The sequence below is a fragment of the Dermacentor andersoni genome, chromosome 1 (genome assembly GCF_023375885.2).
Source record: "Dermacentor andersoni chromosome 1, qqDerAnde1_hic_scaffold, whole genome shotgun sequence".
NCBI lineage: Eukaryota > Metazoa > Arthropoda > Arachnida > Ixodida > Ixodidae > Dermacentor > Dermacentor andersoni.
The window spans coordinates 295,242,701-295,266,876 of NC_092814.1; the positions used below are offsets into that span (position 1 = coordinate 295,242,701).

At 44.4% G+C, this 24,176-nt stretch overlaps 1 protein-coding gene across 2 annotated transcripts in view; it reads right to left on the minus strand.

Annotated features, from left to right (window-relative positions):
- Nucleotides 1–20,713, minus strand: part of LOC126548591 (growth hormone-inducible transmembrane protein-like) — a 38,580-nt gene extending 17,867 nt beyond the window's left edge. Inside the window, exons 1-2 of one of the 2 annotated variants that reach the window (XM_050196847.3) lie at nucleotides 20,614–20,713; nucleotides 14,601–14,853 (exon numbers count right to left, since the gene is read on the minus strand). In XM_050196847.3, the coding sequence (XP_050052804.1) occupies nucleotides 14,601–14,811 (211 nt within the window). In that variant the 5' untranslated portion in view covers nucleotides 14,812–14,853; nucleotides 20,614–20,713. Of the gene's footprint in view, nucleotides 1–14,600; nucleotides 14,854–20,509 lie in introns of both variants that reach the window. The other variant, XM_050196846.3, reaches the window with a different exon arrangement.
- Nucleotides 20,714–24,176: the final 3,463 nt, after the last annotated feature.

Consider the following 24,176-nt stretch of genomic DNA (forward strand, 5'->3'; position numbering starts at 1 on the left):
TGATACCGAAGTTGCAGACTTTGAAGCATCAGTGAAAAATGCCATAGATCTATACTTGTCTTCAAGGGCCAAAAAATGTTGCTAGATGCTGGCATTTGGACAACTATTTTTGTTAAGTTCTGTAAAGGACAAGTCACAGGTGACTGTACATTGCTCCCAACGTGGGATGGGTTCAACGTAGTCGCTTTCATGCAGATCTGTGAAAACTACTCAGAGTTTTTCCGCAACAGATTTTACTGCTAACGGGAATGGCGGGGCGTCTGAAGGCCTGTTTAAATACAACTGATTTGTGGACTGATCACTTATGAGTGCTTTGCATGGATGTTGTTTTAGCGACATGGTTCTTATTGCATAGGCGACTCTGCGATATGTACGCTGATAATCCAGTGGCCACTGATCCGACTCTGCATAGAGACTTTGGACAGGGCTCGTACGAAAGGCACCAAGTGCTAGGCGGATACCTAAGTGATAGACAGGATCGAGTACCTTAAGTGTTGTCTTTGAAGTCGACTGGTAAACAATACATCCATAGTCTATGCGTGACAACACAAGGCTTTTAAGAAGAGACAGGAGGCAATACCTATCTGTTCCCCACGGCTGGCAAGATAAAATCTTTAAAATGTTCATAGTTTTAAGACATTTCAGCTTCAACTGATTTATATGCTGCATGAAGGTTAGCTTACTATCGAATATTACACCCAGAAATTTTTGTTCTTTTCTATTTACCAGGCTTCTTCAATGCATCATAATGCAAGGGTCAGGACATACCTCTCATCGTCTAGAAAACAACACACAGGAAGTCTTTTCTGCACTGAATCTAACCCCGTTTTCGTCTGCCCATTTTGTGAGCCGATTAACACTCAAATGTATCTGGCGTTCACATATGGACAGGTTGCAAGATTTAAAGCTGATTTGGATGTCGTCCACACAGACAGAATAAGACACCATGGATGGTATAACAGAGCGGAGAGAGTTCATTTTGATTATAAAAAGTGTGACACTTAGCACTCCTCCCTGTGCTACGCCGTTTTCTTGAATAAAAGTGCGTGACAGTACATTGCCAATTCTTACGCAGAACTTTCTCTAAGATAAGTAATTTTCAAAATGTTCAGCATACTACCACAAATTCCATAGGACGACAGGTCTTGCAGAATACCGTATCGCAAGGCAGTATCATATGCCTTCTCCAGATCAAAGAATACAGATAGACAGTATTGGCTGTGTACAAATGCATCACGTATTTATTATTCAAGGAGAACAATATTATCAGTTGTAGACCTCGCTCTTCGGAAGCCAGATTGGCGAAGGTCCAATATCCCATTATACTCCAAAAAGAAGACAAGGTGACGGTTCATCATTTTTTCAAATACCTTAAGTAAGCAGCTAGTGAGTGCAATGGGTCTGTAACTGTTAACTAAGGAAGGGTCTTTGCCGTGTTTGAGTATTACATATCGCCCGATGCTGTCACTCTCTAGTAAGCATATGAAAAAAATTTAATACAAACGACTTAATAGAATTTGAATACTAAGGAGTAGTGTTCAAGTTATTCAGAAAGAGAATAGAAGGGAGGAGTTAGTAAAATGCACAGAAAATAAGATGTCTTTGAAAAAAATTGCAAATCGAGTCGGACATTCTCAAGTACGAATAAAAAAGGAAATGCATACAACAGCAAATATTTTCGAATATGAGCTATTTCAATCAACTCATAGCAAGCTCAGTGGTATGAGGCCCGAACTTTGTGACAGTTGAGGTTCTCAACAGCTCGTAAGCCAACCTCAACTGTCCTGACATACTCTCAGTCGGCACACAACACCTGTCTTGTGTTTCACTGCTTTAAAGAGTTTATTTCGATTTGGATGAGGGACACTTGCATCTAGGCATCAGCGAACACTTTGTTTTTTTGAGCTCAAGCTCCTTCAAAACGGCGGCAGCACGCTTCCTTTCCCGTTCATTCCTCAATGCGTAGGTCCTTTCTGTTCTTGTACTCCTTCCGCCACTCGTTCACCCCAGGACCATTTGAAGCATCTTCTTGGTCAGTTGCGCAGTCCACGTCCGAGTTTTCGAGCTCCTTAGGGGCCGCAAAAACGTCCAAATAATCGGCCAGTTGGAAAAAAATAAATGCATGTCATTTACTGCCCTTGAGGGCCACATTCGAAAACGCTCTCAAGGCCTCTTGGTACGCGTATTAGGCATATCGGTGTTCGTGCTGCGAGAGGAAATACCGGGTGCACGCGTGTATAATAAAGGAATACATACTGTGTCCCGTGGCAATAGCCCCTTCCCACGCTTGTTATGCTTCACTGCAATACTCTGCGTATGCTTCACCAAGTAACATTTATGTACGGAGGCGAAGCTGACTTTCGGGAACCAGCACTATGCAACGTACTGTGCTTTCCAAGCTTCTAAGCCAATCGCGAGGACCGCGAAGGCGGAGTCAGTGCCATTGCTGACGGCAGCGAATTCTTTCAATAAAAAACACGGCACCCAACGGCAAGAAACTTCATAGCGAACGTCGAAACAGCTAGGCCTAGCGTTGCCGCAGTGGTGGCTACGGCTGCCAGCGGATCTGCGTGCGAGAGCGCCGGTTTGAGGCGGCGAGGAAATCAAAATGGCAGCAGTGGTGGCTTTGATTAATGCCGTTTCGGGCCTGCGGTCACGGCAAACCGTCCGGAAAGTCCGACGGGGAAGAGTTCTTGCGTCCGAAATTTCAGACGTTCTGATACATTGGCTCTACGGGGCACGTGGTCCAAAGCCATCCAAATCCAAAGCCATCCAAATTATCGGGAATCCGGAAAGTCGGTCGGTGACTGTACACTGGCAACTCCCCCAACTGACAACAGGGCGCCAAAGACGATTCATTACGATTCCTGTCTGTTACTCCAGCCAGCATTACCGCGACTTTCGACCCTTTTAATAAAATTACAGCTAATTTTCCCTGATAGAGGCACAAATTCCCCGAGTTTTCCCCGACTTTTTCCAGACTACTCAAAATCCCCGAGAATTCCCGGTTTTCCCGGTTGGTAGACACCCTGAAGTTGAGTTAGTGAAGTATCAGGAATAATTAAAAATCGCTGATTACCACACACCAAAGCACAAAATCAGACTTTAGAGACCCGTCACGTGAGCATGACTGGCGAAATTCCTGAAAACCTAAAGTGGAAAGTGGAAGTAATGACGTAACTAATGACGTCACGCACAAGAAGGTGGCATGATGTTTAACCGGCTAATTAATGGAAAACAGTTGCCTGGCATAGACTGGACATTTTCCTAGCAGAGTGGATGTGACATCACTCCCTCCTCGCTTGCTACACTCCCAGCACTCACCTGCTTGCAACAGGTGCACACGCGCTTGTTACATGCTCCGACATCAGCACCGGAGAGGGCACATAAGATTCGCTTTGTGCATCGCTTGCTAGCGGGCAATGCCCCGCCAAGTGGCGCACACAGTGCTTCCTCACCCTCTGATGTTCGCTTGCTTAACCTAAAGAACACCAATGCCGAGGTGCGAGTGTCGCTAAGAGACATCGAAGCAAAGCTTAGGGTCGCCTAACATTTTTAGTATTGAAATACAGTTTATATTATAAGCTTTTTCTGATTTACAATGTGCAGGTTCGTTTGTAACAAGCAGACAAGCAAAGAACGATGCTGGGGGTCATGACATAGGCGTGTACTTGGGGAAAGATGCGGTACAAATATAAGAGAGCTCTGTGCAACAGTGAAAACTTATTGTACTAGCTATATATATTCAAAAGTGGTTGAAAAGGTCAAAATATAGAGGGTTAACCACAGCTGCACTCCCTCCTGTGAAAGCAGAACGATACACGACTTTCACAATTTGAAAGGTGGGCTATTGGCATCGCTCTCACTTCTCAGAGTTGCTGGAGGAAGGACTCCTTTTTTTTGAGGCTGCTCAGATCGAAGAATTCCGGTTACAAAATATTCCTGCACCTTTGGAAGTAACTGTTGCAGGTGTAAACACTACCGAGGGTGAGTTTTTTTGTTGCGCCATAAAAAACTGGTTCCTTAAAAATTGTTTGCCAGTCCCTTTAAAGGGTCCCTGAAATGGTTTGGACAAATTCTGTTGCTGCATAGAGTACAGCTGCATAGAGTACAGCTACAGTAAAATATTAGTGCCACAATTTAAGTGAAGTGCCTCATATTAAGAGAGCTATGGACAATTACAAATCACCCTGCTCCCTAGCCATGCTTTTTCTCAACTCGTTCGCCGAGTATGATGGGGCTAAGCTCCGCGTTCACTGGCTTTGCGTCACAATGTGACATCGTGACATCTACTTTCGGTTGTCTTAGAGCCAAAGTGCGAAGCCTCTCCAACTTCTCCACTAGCCGCCTGACCATCAATTCCCCGCGAGAACTATCCAAACAGCGTGCGTTGCGAGTGTTTGTCACAGCGCCGAGTGCATCAGGTATTCTGGCAACTGCAGGTGAGCTGGGCATTTCACCAGATGGGTGGAGGTGTAAACTAAACCTCCTCCATACTACTGTGATGAAGGGGCTTTAGGGTAAAATGAGCGGCCTAATCTGCCTGCGCAGTGCAGCCGAGAGCTTAACCATCCAAACACAGAGCTAATATTGCTGTAACTAAGTGTAAAACATCTAGTAGAATACACTTGGTTACTGCTATATTAGCTCTGTGTTTGTCTGGTTGAGCTCTCTGTCACCAGGTAGCTACACCCTGCAGGCCGCTCACGTTTGCACCTCTGCCCATCTGGCAAAATGCCCAGACTGTCTACGCTTACAGGAATACCGGACATGCTAAAACTCTCTATTGTGGTAGTAATCCTCCAGCATGAAGTTACAGCCGCAAATGCGTAGATCATGATGCCGATCACATACAGACAGCCTGATTTGCTGCGGCCACTCCGCTCGTCTGTTCCCTTGCAGAGGGACACGATGTCACAGCTTGACATGTAGCCAATCGTTACGTTTCCAGCCTACAACGCAACAAGGGTGATTCATGGTCCTAGCGAAAAGAAACCTCGAGACCAACATTGACCATGCAGCTTGTGTCAACACAGACCACATTGTAACACAAAAAGACGACCCTCACTGTGTGCCGGAAATGCTTCAGTGTAGTGAAATATTGCTGCTATATATTCTCTTTCTGTTACTATTCTTTATAGAAACAAATTAGCCAACATTCCAACTATTATGAACAACAGTTGTTCATGATAATGTTGGAAAAAGTAATTGATCACGCAACCTGGGTAGCCAATTGGATAGCTCGTCCAGCTGACGTTTCATGTGCCAGCTACGTAGATTGTAAAGGGGAATCTCAGGGGAGTGGCACCACTGCAATCAGTAGCAATGCACATTTTTAAAACCTTATAATAAATAACACGCATTATCCAGGGCACTTAACTGTGTCACTTAATAATCAGAAGGACCTACCCTAACGACTCAGGATGTTTATACAAGATTGTCGAAATTGTTCTAGGGTCTTTTTAAGAATGCTTTCTATCTAAACTCACCTTTTACGGGTGTGAGGGTGGGAGTTATATACCTATTGGCACCTTTAAGGACCCTTCACATTGAGGGTGTAAACCTATTTAAAGTGTAGCTAGCTCTTGCTCATGCTATCCAGATTCACAGGAGATGCTGAACGCGCCAGAAAAGTGCAGGAGCGACTCACTGCTAGAGTCTCATAGGATGCGTCGTCGAATCTGAGGTATTTAGTAGTGTGGGTATGCCCCTGAAAGTATGCCAGTTATTAGCTTACAAGTGATGTGAAGTATATTAAGCTTGATGGATTCATCACCTGTGCCTCTGGAACGTATCAAGGGCGTTCCATAGTGCTCACAAAATGAAAGCTTGAGACGAACACTGACCGCACAGCTCACATCAGCACGAAGAACACAAGCAGGTGACACTTGCTGTGTGCCGAAAGTGCTCGAGTGTAGCGATATTGTCCTTGCGTATTCTCTTGCTGTTACTTTCTTTTTGAGAAACAAATTAAGCAACATTTTAACTATTATGAACAACATTTGTTCACCATAAATTTGGAAAAGTTATCGATGACACGACCTGGGTAGCCAATCAGAAAAGCTTGTCCAAATGACGCAAAATGGGCAACACACATCAATTGGGGTGAGGCGACTGAAAACTCAGGGGAGCGGCGCCGCTGCGATGGGTAGCGATGTACATATTTAAAACCTTATAATAAATTACACGCTTCACGTAGAGCACTGAAATGTGCACTTATGTTGAATTCCAATGGCGGAGTCGGAGCAAGTTTTTCTGCTCGTTTCGGAGCAAGTTTGTTCCAATGGCAGAGTGAGGGTGGGCGTAAGGTGTTCCAATGAGAGAGTCGGAGGGGATTCAGAGTGGGAGTCACTCCGTGGAGCAGAAAAAGCTGCTCCGCCAAAATCAGCAGAGTGGACCGGAACTCTGAGTGACGTATTTCCTTTACCACGTTTGTCCGCTGGGAGGCGCCACTGGTCACGACTCGCGAGGAAGCAAAAGCTGCTGCACGCTTGGCGAGATATCCATTCCGCACTTTTAAAAAAACAACAGGTGAACGGCGCTGAAGAGACAAGTGACCGGTGCGGCGGTGCTGGGAGCAAACAGCAGAAGAAAATGACAACACGCAAGGTATCCTGGGTAACTCGGTGATAGAACTTCCGCTTCCGCCTTGCTCCGGCAGCGCAGGTTGTGTTCTATTCGCGGATCTGGAGACGTTGCTCTGCGCCAGAGTCGAGTGCTCGCTTGCGGAGTCCGTCGGCTGCTCCGACTCCGCCATTGGAATTCAACATTAATCATCAGAACGACCTGCTCTAACGACTCCGTATGTTTGTACAAAATCGAAATCGTTTCAAGGTCCCTTTAAAAAGGGTAATGGGAAACCAAAATGAAATCGAGCTGGTGGGTGATGCCGGAAGTTGCCGAAGCAAAACACGACGCTCGCATCGCGCTGCCCGCAGCAGGGAACAGCCGTGCATTTGGATTATTGCCTGCTAAGAGCATACAGTATGCTACCAATGGCCAGACGCCCCATGCGTTGTAAAACAGATAGGTGAAGATACTTGTCACAATAAGCTTGGCAGCGATAGTAATGAATATGGCGTGCAACAACCAGAGAGGAGAATTGCTGATACCAGAATAAGAAACAGTGCACGCCGGCATTTTTGCGCGAGACAGGCGGGTGGCTACTGTTTTCAACAGCGCTTGGCTTGTGCCTTTTTTTTTGTTTTACTTAGCATATAGCGGCGATGCAGTCTCCAGCAGGGAACAGCGGAGCATTTGGGTTACGGCCTATTAAAAGCATGCAGTACGCTTCCAACAGCACCACGCACTGTGAAACAGATAGGTGAAGATGCTTATCGCAATAGAGTTGGTGGTGATAGCCGTGAATGCGGTATGCAACGGCCCCGGAGGCGATTTGCTGGTACAGAAATAAGAAATCGAGTGTGTGCCAGTGTTTTCATGTAAGACCGGTGGGCGAGAATAGTAGTGAAGCTGCCGCTGTGAGCTGCTATATACTGCTCTTGATCGCACGTGCCTCACACATTTTCTTGTCTGCATGGGACCTAGTGGCCGGAAAACGTATCATACGATCGCAGTTTGGCGATGTACTGAACATTTACACAGAAACAACGTGCTCTCAAGGAACATGAACTGGTAAAAATAAGTGTAACTCTATTGGGTCATCTTTTGCGTTCCCAATCAAGAATGTTGGTGTCGGGTACGTAATGGGATTGTATCAACGAGGTTCTACTGTAGTCGCATATTCCAACACTAGGAAATATTGCAAGTGATTGCCTTCACAAAAAACATTCAGGGTAAGATGGGATGACAAATGCAATATGTGTGGACCAAAGAAAATGATGCACAAAAATTGCGCACAAAAAAAAAGACGCACAAAGAAAAATATGCAAGTAATCATAAAATGCCACTCCAAAATAAATTGACCAAATGTGCTAAATTCCACTGGCTATAATATCTGCAATTAAGACAACACTACATGAAAACTCTGATCCACACCCTTTCAAGGGCTGATTATTTCTGTTGATTAAAATTTTACTTTCACCACATTTCTCACATTTTCAGAATCGTAAAAAGCTGCAGAATAGATTAAGAATTGTCATTTCTTTAGCGAGTTTTGTCCTGTTTACAAAATGTGGACTCCATGCAAAAACTCGTGGCAGGAACATCAGATATGAGAATATCAACTATTTCATGTCTAGCAGGCTTGAAACGTACCTATCGAGCTACTTGAAAATTATGCCTGCTGCAACACAGTGTGAAAAACAATGAAAGAAGTGAACCAGCTACATACAATGACATACTCGCATCGAGCAAGTACACCCAGCTGTCTGCCTTCCCATTCATTCTACTAAAACACTTTGCGCACATTATTCAAACTTGCAGCACAACTCCAATCAGAGGTGTCTCAGGACGCATACGACACATTTTATACATCATTGCTTTCATCTATGCTTTTGCTGCTTATGCACTAATCTTGTCACACACAATTGTGCACACAGTGCCTTAAAGGGTTAAGCTACTTCCTCTAGGTGACATTGGTAGCAAGTAGTTCTTGACAAGAGAAAATATTAGAGGTGTTTGAATGGTGGAGTTCTAAAACCAAATTAAGTACAAATATTGGAAAAAATATGTGCTCCGAATACAGAATCTAATACTGCATATTAAAAAAATTAAATTAAATTCTGGAGTTTTACGTTGCAAAAAACCACAATCTCATTATGAGGCATGTCATAGTGGGGGACTCTGGATTAATTTTGACCACCTGGGCTTCTTTAACGCGCACCCACTGCACAGTACATGGTGTATTTTAGCATTTCGCGCCCATCGAATTGTGGCCGCCGTGGCCGGGATTCGATCACACGATCTCATGCTTAGCAGTGCAACGCCGTAGCTGCTAAGCCACCATGGCATTTACTGCATATTATTCCGTGTCTAAATGTACAAGAAGGAACACAGATAGGAAAAGCAACAACATCCTTCAATGCCCGTAAAGATGTGCGATTTCCACTCAGTTAGAAATTTTGTAAATGATCAAGTGAAAAGTCGCTAAGTCGTTACACATAGCACTTCTAGCATCTTAGATCTCATCCTAACCAGTAACCCGGAAAGCTTATCGTCAATAACATATCCACCCGATGTGAGTGACCACAAAGTAATTCACGCCACATTCTTGTTTCAACCCGTAAGATGCTATTTAGTCAACAAAACTATCTGCCTGTACAATAAAGGTAATTATGATGCTATTAATAATGATCTGAGTGCATTCGTTCCTACATTCGAGAGCGTATGTTCTGCGCGCCCTGCTAATGCAAACTGGACCATGTTTAAGAACAAACTGGGTGACTTCGCTGATAAGTTCATACCAAGAATAACATTCCGCGGAAACTGAAACAAGCCAATGTTCACGAAAACACTTAAGGCGACCAAAACAAAAAGAGGCGCCTCTTCTGCTCAGCCAAACTGAACAGACACCTATCTGCCTGGGGGAAATATTTTGTGGCTGAAGACTGTTATCCGAGGGCTATACGGAATGCTAAATTCACCTTCTTCCATGATGAACTGCCTAAAATGCTTGTGCACAGCCCTCATCAATTTTGGCAAATATTAAACCCTCAGGAGGCGTGCATGATCAGCATGTTAAATGCACATGGCGAATTGGTCAGCGACAGCGAGTGTGCCCACATTTTTAACCCAGCCTTTTTCTGTATTTACTAATGAGACCAACTCCAGACCTACCCACACCTACTAACATAACTGAGCGTATGTCACCAATTATATTGTCGGCAGAGGGCGTCACCTCGATCATCGATAACATCAAGCTTTCGTTGTCAGCAGGTGTGAATGGTATGAATTCCAAACTTTAAAAAAATATTAAACATGTGTCTGCTGCGTACCTAACAATGTTGCTCTAGCAGTCACTCTCCTCAGGAAAGTAGGCAAGGTCATTCCAGTCTTCAAATCAGGTAACGGGGACACCCCATTAAATTATCGTCCTAGATTTTTAACTAGTGTCCCTTGAAAATCATGAAACACTCATATACTCGCATATCATGAACTTTTTAGATTCAATCTGCTTTTTTCACCCTTGTGAACATGGATTTCGAAAAGGGTATCCTTGCGAAACGCAGCTGGCCACTTTCCTTTACGATCTGCATGTTAACCTCGACAATAACCTTCAGACTGATGCCATATTCCTGGATTTCGCTAAAGCATTTGACATGGTTCCTCATAACGTTTGCTACTAAAATTGTCCCAGTTAAATGTACACCCCGATGTGGTAAAATGGACTGAAGCATTTTTAACTGCTCTCAGTTTGTCTTCATTAATAACCATTATTCTAGCAGACTCTCCGTAACATCAAGTGTCCCGCAGGGATCTGCCTTAGGACCGCTTCTTTGTTTAATATATGTTAATTATCTACCAACATATGTATCATGTAACATTCATATGTTTGCAGATGACTGTGTAATCTATGGCACAGTTACTAACACACTTGACCACACTTTCATCCAGAATAATCTTAATAATGCACAACAATGGTGTAACCGCTGGCAAAGGAACCTAAATCCTAACAAATGGAAACTTGTGTCTTTCACTCGCTGCTGTAACCCCCTCAGATTTACGTATTCTGCCGCTATTGTTCCAATCGAATAAGTCCAATTATTCAAATACCTTGGTGTCACTATCTTGCGATCTGTCCTGGCGCTTGCACACTACTAACATCATCTCAGCTGCTAATAAATCACTGGGATTTCTTAGGAGACATCTACGTTATACTCCACAACAAGTAAAAGCGTTGGCCTATCAATCATTTGTAAGATCGAAACTTGAGTATGCATCTCCACCCAGAACCAGCATCAAACTTATATCATAAATGCACTCGAGCCACTACAAAATCGCGCTACTAGGTTTATTCCCACATCATGTTCATACGATATCAGCATCTCATCGTTGAAAGCAGAATCTGGCTTGGCAATGGTTTATTTCCATCAACAGGTTGCCACCCTCTCTCTCTTCTGTTGACATGTATATTTTTAAAGCTCCCTTAATCACCCAACATACATCGTGCCCCCTTCGTACATATCTCATCACACCAGTCACCCGCTTCAAGTTGCACGTGCACATGCCCGAAACACCACTTTTGAAGCATCATTTTTTATTTGAGCAGCAAGGGACTGGAATGGCCTTCCACACACCATCGCAGCCAACACAAGCCCATCTGCCTTTACCGAAGCTATTGTAACTCATATTCCAAAATAAACACCTCTTTCTAATATTTATTTTATCAACCACCCCTTAAGTAATACCCCTCCAATGGGGTTTTAAGGTAATAAAGTGAAGTGAAATGTTGCTCTCATAGCAGTTGCTTGAAGTGGACAATGAACCATATGACTGAGCCCTTTTCTACAGCAGGCAGGCTACAATGCTAATGCTGTAGATTTGGCTATAACCAAATATTTGTAGAAATCGAACATCAAATTTCCAAACTGAATATGTACAGTGATTAAACATAGAAGTATTAAATATTTATTATACATGTTGAATATTTGCACCCCCCCCAAAAAAAAAAGATATGCTTGAATATCTGCGTTGAAGGTGAAAACCAGTGAAAAACACATCAGGAAAACAATGGGAGAGGCTATTCAGGTGACATGATTTCCAGCTTAGTCTCGTCGTCTTACTTGCGCATGTACACATTTTTCGCTGGTTTTTCACCTTCAATCAAGTACCGACTGGTCTAGCTAACCTTGTTGACAGGTCATGAACACTTCTGCAGCATAATATGGCTCAAAGCTAACAGCTTGCAAGAAGAAAATCTCTCACCAAGGAGCTTGAAATGTAATGCAGGGTTAAGAAAATCTGTCTTAGAGATTTCAATGAAACACTATGAGTGCTCACACTGGAAGTGACCCTGATGGCTTCATGTACCCCACCCATTGTTGGTGAATGCACTAAGGTTATGCATTTTAACCTCTTTTTACTTTAACTCCTCCCCCTTGGCTTAAAAAAAAAGAAACAGCTGAACTGCACATAAAAATGCAAAAACTGCACAAGCCACTACAAATGGGTGGGTTAGCATGCCAGTACAAGCTATTCCATATGGAATCAGATGGCACTGTACAATGTAACAGGTAAACATGTTAACTCTTGAGCTGGCTTGAGTTAGGGCATAAATAGTTCATTAGTTTTTTTGACTTTTTATCTCAAAATAAATGTCAAAACGAATTTAAGCATCATGAGAACAGCACAAGGCAAGTACACATTATACATTTTACTAATCCGCCAGTCGGTGAGAAATATTGGAAAACAGTCATGTGTGTTACATTAGTTTTTAAGTAAATGAGAATTCAGTACGAATGCATACTGCACCAAAGAATTCCCAAGAATTTGGTAGAATGTACTTTTTCCCATGTACTAACTCCAGATGCGGCAAAAGAAGGAAAAAAAAAAAAGAAAGGTCAAACAAATCCTTTATGCACAACACTTTTTAGCATCAAAAGACTGGCAGAACTTTGACAACATGCTGTGCTTCCTAGACAAAAAATTTTATTCCATATCTATGGGTTGAAACATAATTACTCGCATGTAACTTGCAATGTGCAATATTTACGACTTCCACATAGAAGTGTCCCATACACGCTTCTACATGTCTGCCAAACAAAATTGCAAATGCCCAGCGAGCCTAGGAATCAAGTTGTGCTTAACGAGTACAGAAAATATAAAACAGTACGTATATAAATCCAGGTGTCAAGGTATTAATACGGACCTATGTCAACCGCCTCTCACTGCGTCAATTCAAACAAGTCAGAGGTTCATAGGAAGATGGAGATGGAGATTAAAACAGTGGTCGAACAAGGGAAGACTCAGGCTCCAGCCTGAGACTTCCTTTGTTTGGGCTCTGTTACTCATCTCATTGCATGGGCTCTTCAAAAATGCAAGGGAAGTTTTCCTCAATTTCACATCAAACAATGCTTTCTCATGCCATGCCTCTGAAGGAACAAATAAGTTTTGCAGAAATCTGCAGGACAGACAAAATTTTGTAGAACTGTTGTCCACCAGAAAGTGGCACAAAGCTGCAGAGGATTGATGCTACTGTTGGGTGGGTGGCACTTTCATGCCATTCTTTTGACCCTTATATGTACACAGCAGTCCATTGTTAAAAGGAACACCACAGCATGTGGCCCCCACTTGGCATCGCCACTGCGTGTTCTGTGCAGGTGCAGCGAGTGCCATGGCTGGTGCTCGGGCTTGCGTCGTGTGCCGACACTCTAAGCAGTGGTGACATAGCTGGATCGCTGCTTAGCAAGCTGCTCTTTTGTTTGGAAAGAGTAACTTTCCTCGCACCACGATGCTTCAAAGAATTTTTCAACACTACAATATCACTTTGGTTGTCGTCATTGCCAGTAGCCGTTCGCCGGCAGCCTGCCCGGCTGACGAAGCATTTCTGAAATCAGTTCATGTGTTCAATGGCGTTGCTTAATTTCAACAAGATCAAATGTCGCCTTACCTCAGCACAATCGCACTGCAGCCTTTTTGTTCATTGATCTTACTTTATAAAGAAATGCCTGCCGAGTCAAAGGTTTACATTTCTCACAGATACACATGGTTGCACCTTGGTTTGAATTCCAGTCAATGAAAGAAAGCATATTGTTGAGCTATGGTTATGGAAATAAGGCCAATGCACTATTTAAAGCATACACATACTAGCACTATCTCCAAGACGCTTTGAACCCAAACACTTAAAGTACTTTTTCATACTCCAAAACTTAGCACTCCACACCAAAGTGATTGTTACTTGTGATAAACACGTCATTATTACCATGAAAGCTATACATAACCCATACTGATGATCATGCTTATCCCCTGTACATTCCGCCGAACATGCTTTTGAGTCGCTTGAGTGTGTTGTTCAGCCTACACACCGGCTAGAATGATGTTTTAATGCACAGGCATTGCATAAAACAAACACACAGATAATTCCAATTGTAGCTGTGCCACCACCCTCTAATAACAGCAAGTGACAGCATGAGGTAATGAGAACAACGTAGGACAGCTTGTCATGACCGACTTCTTAAGTTGGAATAATAAAAATAACGACAACCTAATTTTCTATGTAGTGATATTCTTTGTGATGCCCTAACTGCTGACTATGAGACTGACCAAGCAGTTGCCAGCCAACTCCAGAAAAGTGTGAACGCTTGCTCCGCGACAATCCAAGCAGCAGCCACACTCAATAGCAGACGACATGAGCCGAGCACCGCGCCCATGGCACTGGCTGCATCTGCACAAAAGTATCGCCACAGATGCCACTGGTGGCGTTGTTGAGCCGGTGTCATGTGCTCCAGTGTTCTCTATAAGTGTGGACTGCTGTGTAAATCAGCATGAAGTTTGTTTATACACACACACACACACACACACACACACACACACCATTCATATTTTCTCCTTGCCATTTTAAAGCCACTGAAGAACACCTTTAAAGATGTGCATCCTACTAAGCACATTTTACTATGCAGCAGATAGGTATTTTCATCTCCAGAGATGCTATGTAGGGTCATATTTTATAAATTCCAGGCCAGCTAAAGGAAATGGCTCACCTGTATCACCAGCGGGGGCCATGACTATCTCGCGTAGTGTGCGCCTCTTGGCTGTGGCAGCCTGAAAGCGGGCCGGCCGAGATCGTGTTGACATGTTCAGAGTCTTCTGGGTCATCGTAGGCCATCGTGAAGATGCTGGCCCTGCTGCGAAAGTCTTCGCAGATGCCCTCACAGCTGCCGGTGAAAGGCAGCACCTCCAAACCACCAGCATGCTGGCCTTTTTATGTTGTTGCTGCTCCTAACGAATGCCCCTCTGTAAAAACAAAGCAGATGTACTTCTGAATGCAGCCAAATAAACTACAGCATAGCAGGACTAGAAAAACAATAGATACGGCAAGATTTGCTTGGGCACAGTGTTATTTCCACTTTAAAATTGCAATTTCATCTCCGAATGGTTTACCCACTGCAAGCTAATTAGTGCCTATAGGTGACAAGGAAGTCTGTTCAAGGTAAGTAACAATTAAAGAAAAAGGGGGGGGGGGGGAGGGCTATTTTCTTGTGCAACTTGGCATAGTTGTAGAAATCTGTGAATATGTAAGCACACTTATTTACTTGTCAGAGTGCGGCAGTGTACTTATGGGTGCATGCGCCTGTTCTGAATTATACTTAACCCGCCAGAGCTCAACCTGTGTTGTCTATTACAGTCAAAACAAGCGTTGCAGCTTTTTAACTAAAGCGTCATTGCCAAAATCTTTGTGGCCAATGAGCGAGTGACACAGGCTGCTAGAGCCCTATGGTTGGGCTCCTATGCTTTGCCATTAAAGCTTCTGAGAGAGTGAGCGGATCCTTGTGTTTTTGAACAGGAAAATTCACCATATACCTGACTACTTTCTGATCTCATGGTGGTACTGGATTGAATTTTCTGACCAGGTAGAAGTCTTTGTCCACTACATGTTTGCTTTCTAAAGAATTAGTATCAGTTTCCCTTTGCAGCGTGCTGCTATGGGCAAAAGAATGTTAAACTTTCCTTTCACAGAAGCCTGTCCACACTGCAGATTTTTGCAGAAACCATTTGGTTATATTTGAAACCATTTGGTTACAACCGTGGTACCAGTACATGGCTTGGCAATAGCTCCAGTTGCACATGCAGCAATTGGCCTGGAAAATTTTTGCCAATGGCTACAAAGATCACTTCTACATTTCTAGGCACTACACGCTCGTGTCTCCTCCAGTCAATTAATGCGAAAATGGAAAAAGGTGCAACAGTGTACGACCTTGACCTTTTTCTTAGCATGAACATGGAAGCACGTGGCTTTCAGTACCATGGGTGCAGCCTAGTGGCACCACAGAAATGTTCTGCGCATGTGTGACTAGAGTGGCCTCCCTTTACGGCATTACATGACTGGAATTATTGCATGTCGTTGCTAGGCACTTTTCTTTCCTTCATTGTGGGTCGCATCTAACTCATAGGCCACACTACGCAACTGTAAGATCAAATGGCACGTTCCTCAACCTTGGTCTGGGCTAAATACCATGAAGTATAGTTTTCGCTGCCATTTCTGCCCCCAAATTTTTTCATAATGTAATTTAAATAAAAGAGGGAAACGGGGTGAACACAGGAAGTTACAGACCAGTTCCTAATTGTGCCTAAACTATTTATTCAAGTGCGAGCTAAATGAAGAAACTTAATAGCTGCTAGCTGAAATTAACCACTGCTTTGCATTGGGATACTTGGTGAAACATTACTCGGGTGAAACCATTTCTGTCATTCTACACTGGAGTAAATTGTAGACAACAGGCATGAAATTTATGTCTCTTCTCAGATTTTACAACTCTTCACAAACAAATGCTCATCGCTGGTCTGCAGTGGTAGATCAAATTGACGCTTCACCAGGCATCCTATCATGCGCCCTGACATACATTTTCCAGAAGATGGTACTTCATTTGTCAGCCGTGACAGCACTGCGTAGCAGACAGGTGTAAGGACACGACATGTGCACGAAGAAATTCTTTTTACGCTGCACCTGCTGAACGTGCACGAAGCTTTTCTGCACCGCTCTTAGACTGCGCTAATAGTATTAGACTGCCGTGTTCATGCTTAAAAAGATTAAAATAGTACTTAATGTAGAGTTCTTTGGGCCTGCACATGTGATCCACATTCCCCCCAGAAAAACCGTCTATTGGGCTAGTTGGTCTAACATAGTTACCTCGAGATATAGCTCAAAAAAGTACACACACACAAAAGACATGGCAGACGAGGACGAGCGCTACTATCAACTGTTCATTTCAATCAAAACAACCTCCGATTTTATAAAGTGAGCCACGTACAGGTGTCACGCCCCCTTTCCCATGCAAAGTTGATAAAAACGCATCTTAAAAAGTGAGCAATACTGCTATCTGCTTCAGACAACAGAGTTCAGGAAGTCCAATTCAGCACTGTGCAAAATAATAGACGCTTCACTTTACAACATAGGGCCGTTCATCCCTGGTTTGGCGACCTTGTTTGCCGTGATCGCAAATTCGAGGGCAGAGCCTAGAAAACTTATTAGGAGCTGTGAAGACCACAAAAATGCGATGCCTGTTCACAACCTTCTTGACGTTGTCCAAAACCTTAGGCATATAAGGCATCATTAAGGGTCTCACCATCTGTCGCTGGGTCTCCACCCTTTCTGTTCCAGCTCCATTTTCTACCTTCTGCAGGAGAGATTCGGCCACCGCACCAATAAGCAACTCAAGGAATCCCGCTGCCAATAGGTGACCAATCTGATATTTGACTCTATGCTCCATGGTACGTGGGGACGACTTTCGGAACGCAGCATCTAGGCACTGAAACGCGATGCCCCTTAGTAGTATTTTTGAGTGGGCAGAGTCAAAAGGCAAAAGAACCTTTTTGACCCATGGGAGGTACTCCCAACATACACGGTCTCTGCGAAACCTTAGCATAAGATCTAGGAACTGTAACCCCTCAGTGCTAGGCAATTCATGAGTGAAACTCAAACCCTGCCCTGCAGGGTTTGAGTTTCACTCCCAACATACCATGTATGTTGAGAGTACCTCCCATGGGTCAAGAAAGTTCTTTCGACTTTTGGCTCTGCCCACTCATACTAAAAAGGGGCATTGAGTTTCAGTGCCTGGATGCTGTGCTCCGAAAGTCGTGCCCACATACCATGGAGCACAGATTGAAATATCAGATTGGTCGCCTATTGGCAGCGGGATTCCCCGATTTGCTTACTGGTGCGGTGGCCTAATCTCTCCTGCAGAAGGTAAACAGAGCTGGAATGGAAAGGGCGGAGACCCAGCGACAGACGGTGAGACCCTTAATGATGCCTTATATGCCTAAGGTCTCGCACACCATCAAGAAGGTTGCGAACAGGCATCGTATTCCTGTGGGCTTCACATCTCCTAGCAAGCTTTCTAGGCTCTGCCCTCGAATTTGCGATGACTGCGAATGAGGTTGCCAAACCAGGCATGACTGCCCCTATGCAAGATGTGCGACACAAGTGGTACATTCCATTCCCTTGAAGTGCAGAAGTGTGCACATCGGCCAAGCCAAATGGTGTATCAACGACCGGCTCAGGGAGCATGTGCTAAAGGCCGAGAAAAAAAAAAAAAAGAAAAAAAAAAGAAGAAGATGACAAATATGCACGCTCGGTTGCGTTATATCAGCACACATTGTTGCGAGGCTTGATTTTATGAGACCACCATTTTGGGCAAGTCTGCAAACTACACAGCTCGAGTGGCTTTGTATGCATTCTTTATCTGCAAGAATTCACCTGCCTGAATAAGCGAAGCTTTTATTCTTTTACAGTGCTAGACTGGACTTTCTAACCTGTTGTCTGAAGCAAATAGCAGTATTGCACCCTTTCTTAGATTTGGTTTTATCAACTTTGCATGGGGAAGGGGGCATGACACCTGCATATGGCTCACTTTATAAAATTTGAGGGTGTGTAGATTGAAATAAACAGTTTGTAGTAGTGCTCATCCTCGTCTGCTGTGTCTTCTTCGTGTGTATGTGTACTTTTTTGCACTATATCTGGAAGGAACCGCATTCCTGTTGGCCCATAGACTTTTTACAACATTTCAGTCTGCTATGTGCTGCCATTCACTTGATACTATATACAGTAGCCAAACGCCAACATGCCTGTACAAGAACCAAGTAAACATTTTCATACAGGTCATTTGGTAACTACCGCCAGTTACATAATACTAGAGGTGTGCGAATATTCTAAAATTTCGAATAACAAATCGAATAATCTCCTATTCGTCAACGCAAATATTTTCCGAAAAAGTTTGGTATATTTCAGAACGTCAACAGCGTCCAAATAGACATAAAATTGAAGCAAAAGTAGGGTAAATGTTGACCTCCGCGGGCGTAGTAGACATAGAACAAGAGAACTTGCGTAGCGGAGCAGGCTACGTCACTTAGGTAGCCATACCTTATAAGGTGCATAACGGTTATTCGCACTGCTTAAGAGCCCTGAGCACGCGAAGAAACTACTTTTTTGCTGCTAAGGCACCATTTGTGCATTCAATAAACAATCCTTCATAAAATGCTATGTATTGATAGAAACTTGCCAAATTTAAGAATACTAGGATCTGAACATTGTTTTATATTAATTGTGATAACAGCTCTTCATTATTCGAAAAGTATTCGGTATTAGATTTAATTTGCTTCTGGCACTATTAGATTGATATTCTATTCAGTGTCCAGAATCACTACTCTGGAAAACTGGAAACAAACGCTGCGTGCAGCACCGAATCCCAGGCGTTTGCCAGTTACTCAGAGGGGATTATCATTATTGTCCTCCTTGCGCTTACACAACGCAGGAGGTTTAAAAGGGTGACAATGTGCAATGTGCTTCACAGATGCCATCAACGCATCATAACATCCTGTTAATGGTGCCTTTTCCTCCCCATTTGATTCCATTAAGTGTTGATATTCCGCACTTCTACAGCTACAGCTACCTACAGGTCTACAGCTACCTGGAAACAAAAAAGACGGCAACGACAATCGCAAAAGGGCAAAGTTCTGACTGGTGTTGCAGAAGTCGTGGGGCGCGGTAGTGATGAACTTAGCGTCACAAGTTGGCGGCTGGACGTAACAATATTTATTCAATCGTGTTTTTAACTAGTTATAACAACGTGTCATTATTTCGCTTTACTGGCGGCGCCTCCAAGACACCAAAGCGGCAACGGGGTCATCAAAACTAGAACCCGAACTGATCTGTGGGTTGGGGCTCGCCGAGGCCAGGGGTGTATAAGATCGGCAGCCAATTTTTTATGCGAACACATCCTGGCACGGGCCGCACTGCTTCCACCGTTTTGATTCCCCCGCTACCCTTTGGGTGCCCTGGAGATCCTGCGCTGCCTCCTTTATCATCTCAGGTGATTTCCTGAGGCCTCCGTTTGCCGGTTACATGTGCCCTCCTGGATCAGTACCTGTAAAAAATCCAATCTATCGAAGCAAAGAAAAAAGCGGCCCGCGATACAACACCAGTCAGAATCTTGCCCGCAAAAGAACCGGACAAGTTTAAATGCATCACCATGGGCTAATCGACGGAACGAAAAAAAAAAAAAAGGTCAATGAAAGGGCAGAATGAAGTTTCATAGGTTGAAGAAACTTGCAAAGCTGATATATCGCCCCTTTCGCGGCTTATAGAATGCTGAGAAACAGCACTAGAGGCTATAGATTCAAGATGACGCAATTATCGATGTAAATCAGACGCAATAATGGAAATCATGCACCACTTTCGCCAAGAAAGGCAAGTGATGTAGAAAATTACATAGGAATATGCTAAATCTATTGGTACACGTAATACTACCTTACCGAACTGATAAAAATAAATGCTTCGAGAAAAGTCGGGAGCATGTATCTAAAGGGTAGCGTCACAGCCAATGTGCTGAAGGAGCCGGACACCACCATTTGTGCTGGCGAGAAAACATAAATACTACAAGAATGGTGTGCTTACAGTGCTGGAGTCGACTCAGATGGGTGCAGAAATGACCAACAACTTGCGAAAACAGAAAACTCTAGCAAATGTGAACCGAAAGTTCGCGAACAACTATACGGTACCTCTGCAAGCTCGCTCCCTCTAGTGGAATCAGTGGCTCACTCCTGTTGATGGCTGTGGTGATGCGACGGACGCTGGATGCTGGAGGACACAAGAGGAGAGGGCGTTCGGCAGTGCGGCCTATACTCTTATAAGCAAAATTACACCCTTTGGGTCATATCTTGCCACACAGCGATAATCGTCATGTCTTGAACGCATTTCCTTTCTTTAACACTGCGAGCCCGGTACTTCCAAGTTACGAACGGCATGCGTGTTATCAGCATGACAGATCATTCTCGACAGGAAAGTAACGAGCGCAGCGTTTTCAAGAAAGGAAACGCAAGCAAGGCAGATGACGATTATCGTTGTGCGGCAAACATACAGCCCAAAGGGTGTACACTTGTTTAAAGGTGTGCGGTATCCCCATTCAAACAAGGGTGGTAGCCATGGTGGTAGCTCACGCTGCCACGGCCGCTCTTTTGACCTTCATGGTGCGATTATTCTCGGCCTTAAAGGTCGGTTGTTCGCGCTAATAAACCACTGGAAAAGCAAGGGAAAAACATTTAACTGTCCTAAAGAAAGGAAATGTTCTCAGCATTTGTAATTTCGCTACCTTTACACCATCAACCCTTCAGCCGAAGCATGATAACAAGGTGGGCGAGTTGGTTTGCAAACAAGACAAAAGCAGAAAAAACGACGCGTTGTCGTTCATTCTTCTCTTGTCCCTATTTGCGCTGTGTCCCACGTTTTAAATGAATCTTTCAGCCGTCTTTTACTTGCCGCTGCTTGGGCAAGGTAGTGTGACGGGCGCCGTGCGTGCGCCGTGGGAGAGAAACGTACAAAATGCGATGAAAATTTTGACCGCCGCTAGAACTGTTCGGGGGGCGCTGCCGTCGTCGGGAGCGCGTAGGGTACTGTACGTAGGGTCTGTGGTGGGGTCCCCAGCGCGGCTAGCGCAACGGCCGCAGCATGTGTTAACGCACCAGCGTAACGCGTAGTGCGCGCCGATGGACGCGCCACTGGTGGCGGCCTTGCGCAGAACACACGGGAGAAGAGCCAGCCGCGCGCCGCAGTTGGTTGTGTCGTTGATAGTGCTTCCCTGTCTTATTGACGTTTTCAGAGCAAAATAGGCAACACCCTTCGCATGTGTGGGGGGGCCAAAGCTTCAAGAAATGTCTGAGAAGAATTGTTGCAGGGTGGGGGGCTCAAATATCGGCGAAAACGTGCCGGCGATACGTTTCTAATCATTCCCCGCAAAGCCTCATCAGCGGGAGCAATGGTAGCAATTGATCGTCGCTTCGGTGGGAAATTTCTTGTTCTCATCCTTTCCTTTTTCGCGTCGGTGTTTTTTTCCACTCGATCATAGACGCGTAAGCGACGAAGTTCGTCTGCAGTGCAGCATGCGGTTTAAAGGCATTTCGCTAAAGTTCGGAATGCCGTTTGCCGCTTATATTGTTTTCCGCTTCTTTACCGCGTTGCGCTAGCTAGGCAGCACGACTGCACGAGCGCATTGTGTTGTATGTTAAAGCTACTGAAGTTTGCAAGAATTGAAATTGTTGGTTTAATGTGGCCTGGTAAATTCTCGCACCAGCTGTCACGCACTTCATGTTTTTACATCTATATTATGCGTGGCTTCGCACATGCTTAACTGTTGCTAGTTGCTTCATGTATAACTCTTGTTGATTCTCTTGAGCTGCGATGTTTTCACCGTGCCTAGATTGTAAAGGGTATAAATAACGCTGTGTCTTATCGGAATGATACCAAGCAAGTGCTTTATTCTTTATAATAAAGCAACAGCTTTATTCTTTTCACCCGAGGGCATCTTAGATATCGTGGTTTTTTGGGGAAGTGTGTTTAGAAAATAGGTAGTTCCGGGCGATAATTGCTAATTTAGTTGCTGCATATGGTATTTTTGTTACATTTTTAGCTGAAAAGTTCGCATCACGTTTGGGAAGTCATCACACCTCGATGCTGTCCGAGCAGACTTAACACGCCGAGTAATTTATTTGTTTCGCAACGTAGTCCCTTCTTGCATGTGAATTTTGTACTCAAGTGAATTCTTTCTTATTACGCTTACGCCGCAGAGGACTAAACCCGGCCTTTTGCCGCCAGCACTCATTTTCTTTAACTAGCGCTGCTCTGCCTTTAAATGTAGCACCTCTCTCTCGTACCATTAAAACAAGTACTGAAAAGTTAGTCAGACTTTATCTTTGTTTGCTTCCAAGCAGCTCCCTTGGGGAATTTAACATTGCAAAGAACAGCAGCGGGAACGGCAGTTCATCGGCGTATGCATCAGAATTGCATCGGCGGTACAGTGCTAACACGCGCTTTTAATAACCCGTGCGTTTGGTGACTTCGTTGACTAGTGTACGCGTTTCCATCAATAAACTTGCAATAACTCTTCTTGGGCTGACTTTGACTGCACTTATTCGGCCACGTCACATGTATTAATCAGCAGAAAAATCCCAACGGCATATGCAGACATCGCACCATGTGGATTTGTTTGATATAAGTCCGCACTAACGACGGGTGCTTATTATTGAGGTACAGAAGCAGCATTACGGCAAGGGCAGAGTAAAAAGAAAGAACGATCGAGACATCGCATTACTCAACAAAATTTATCGGCTAGTTAACATGAACTCCACTTCATGTAAATGGGGTTCATGGCGTTTGTCTGCGGGACGCACCTGGCACGTATGCGGACCATGTTGCCTCAAACACCGGTAACATCGTGTTCATACCCGCTCCCACAGAGGTCAGCGTCTTCCCCACAGCTGTCACCGCAGAAGAAGCAGTCTGGCGCCCGAACAAAGGAGAAATCGCAGCCGCGAACTTCAGCCATCCTTGCTGCAAAGCGTTGTCGTCTGCTACTGCTCCCGCGCGTACTGTTGGAAGCGCCCGCTAGGTGGCCATCAGTGGCACCTCCATAAACGGTGCACGAGGCGATTGCGCAGCGCGCCAATTCAGGAAAGATGACAGAGATGAGTAAAGAGCGCTGCAATGTGTTGTCGATATTCTCGAAATTCACCGTTTGCTGAACGCGTTAATTTGTTGTATGAGCACCCCAGAAGTGAGATGTAGCAGCGTCATGCTTTCAAAAGCAGGCACGTGTTTTGTACGTGGCTGACAAAATAGGTAGAAAGTGCGTGCGAAAAAAGAAAAAAAAAACCGTAGTGCTTTTTTTTTTCTTTGGAGCTTTGAAGGATGTTTTGCGACAAAAGAAGTCAGCTGATAATATAAAATGGAGACATAGAGAATTCGTCGTCTGCAGATCACACTTCAAAGTAGCGCTCATGGAAAGCAGTTATCGCCGCATGATCAATGGTGAAGTTGGGGAAATACCGCGTGATCAGTCAGCCTCACCTGACCCAATATGCCGCCCCGTGTTTCCGTATGCACCGAAATATCATGCACAAGGTAAAGAAAGCTCTGTGAAAAAGAAGAATGTAAACTGGTGTTGCTGACTGAGAGATTATTCCATGTTATCCGCCACAGTAGCCTAGTCGCTACGGCGTTGCGCTGCTGAGCTCGAGGTCGCGGGTTCGATACAGGCACGGCGACGGCCGTTTTCAGATGGAAACTGAAT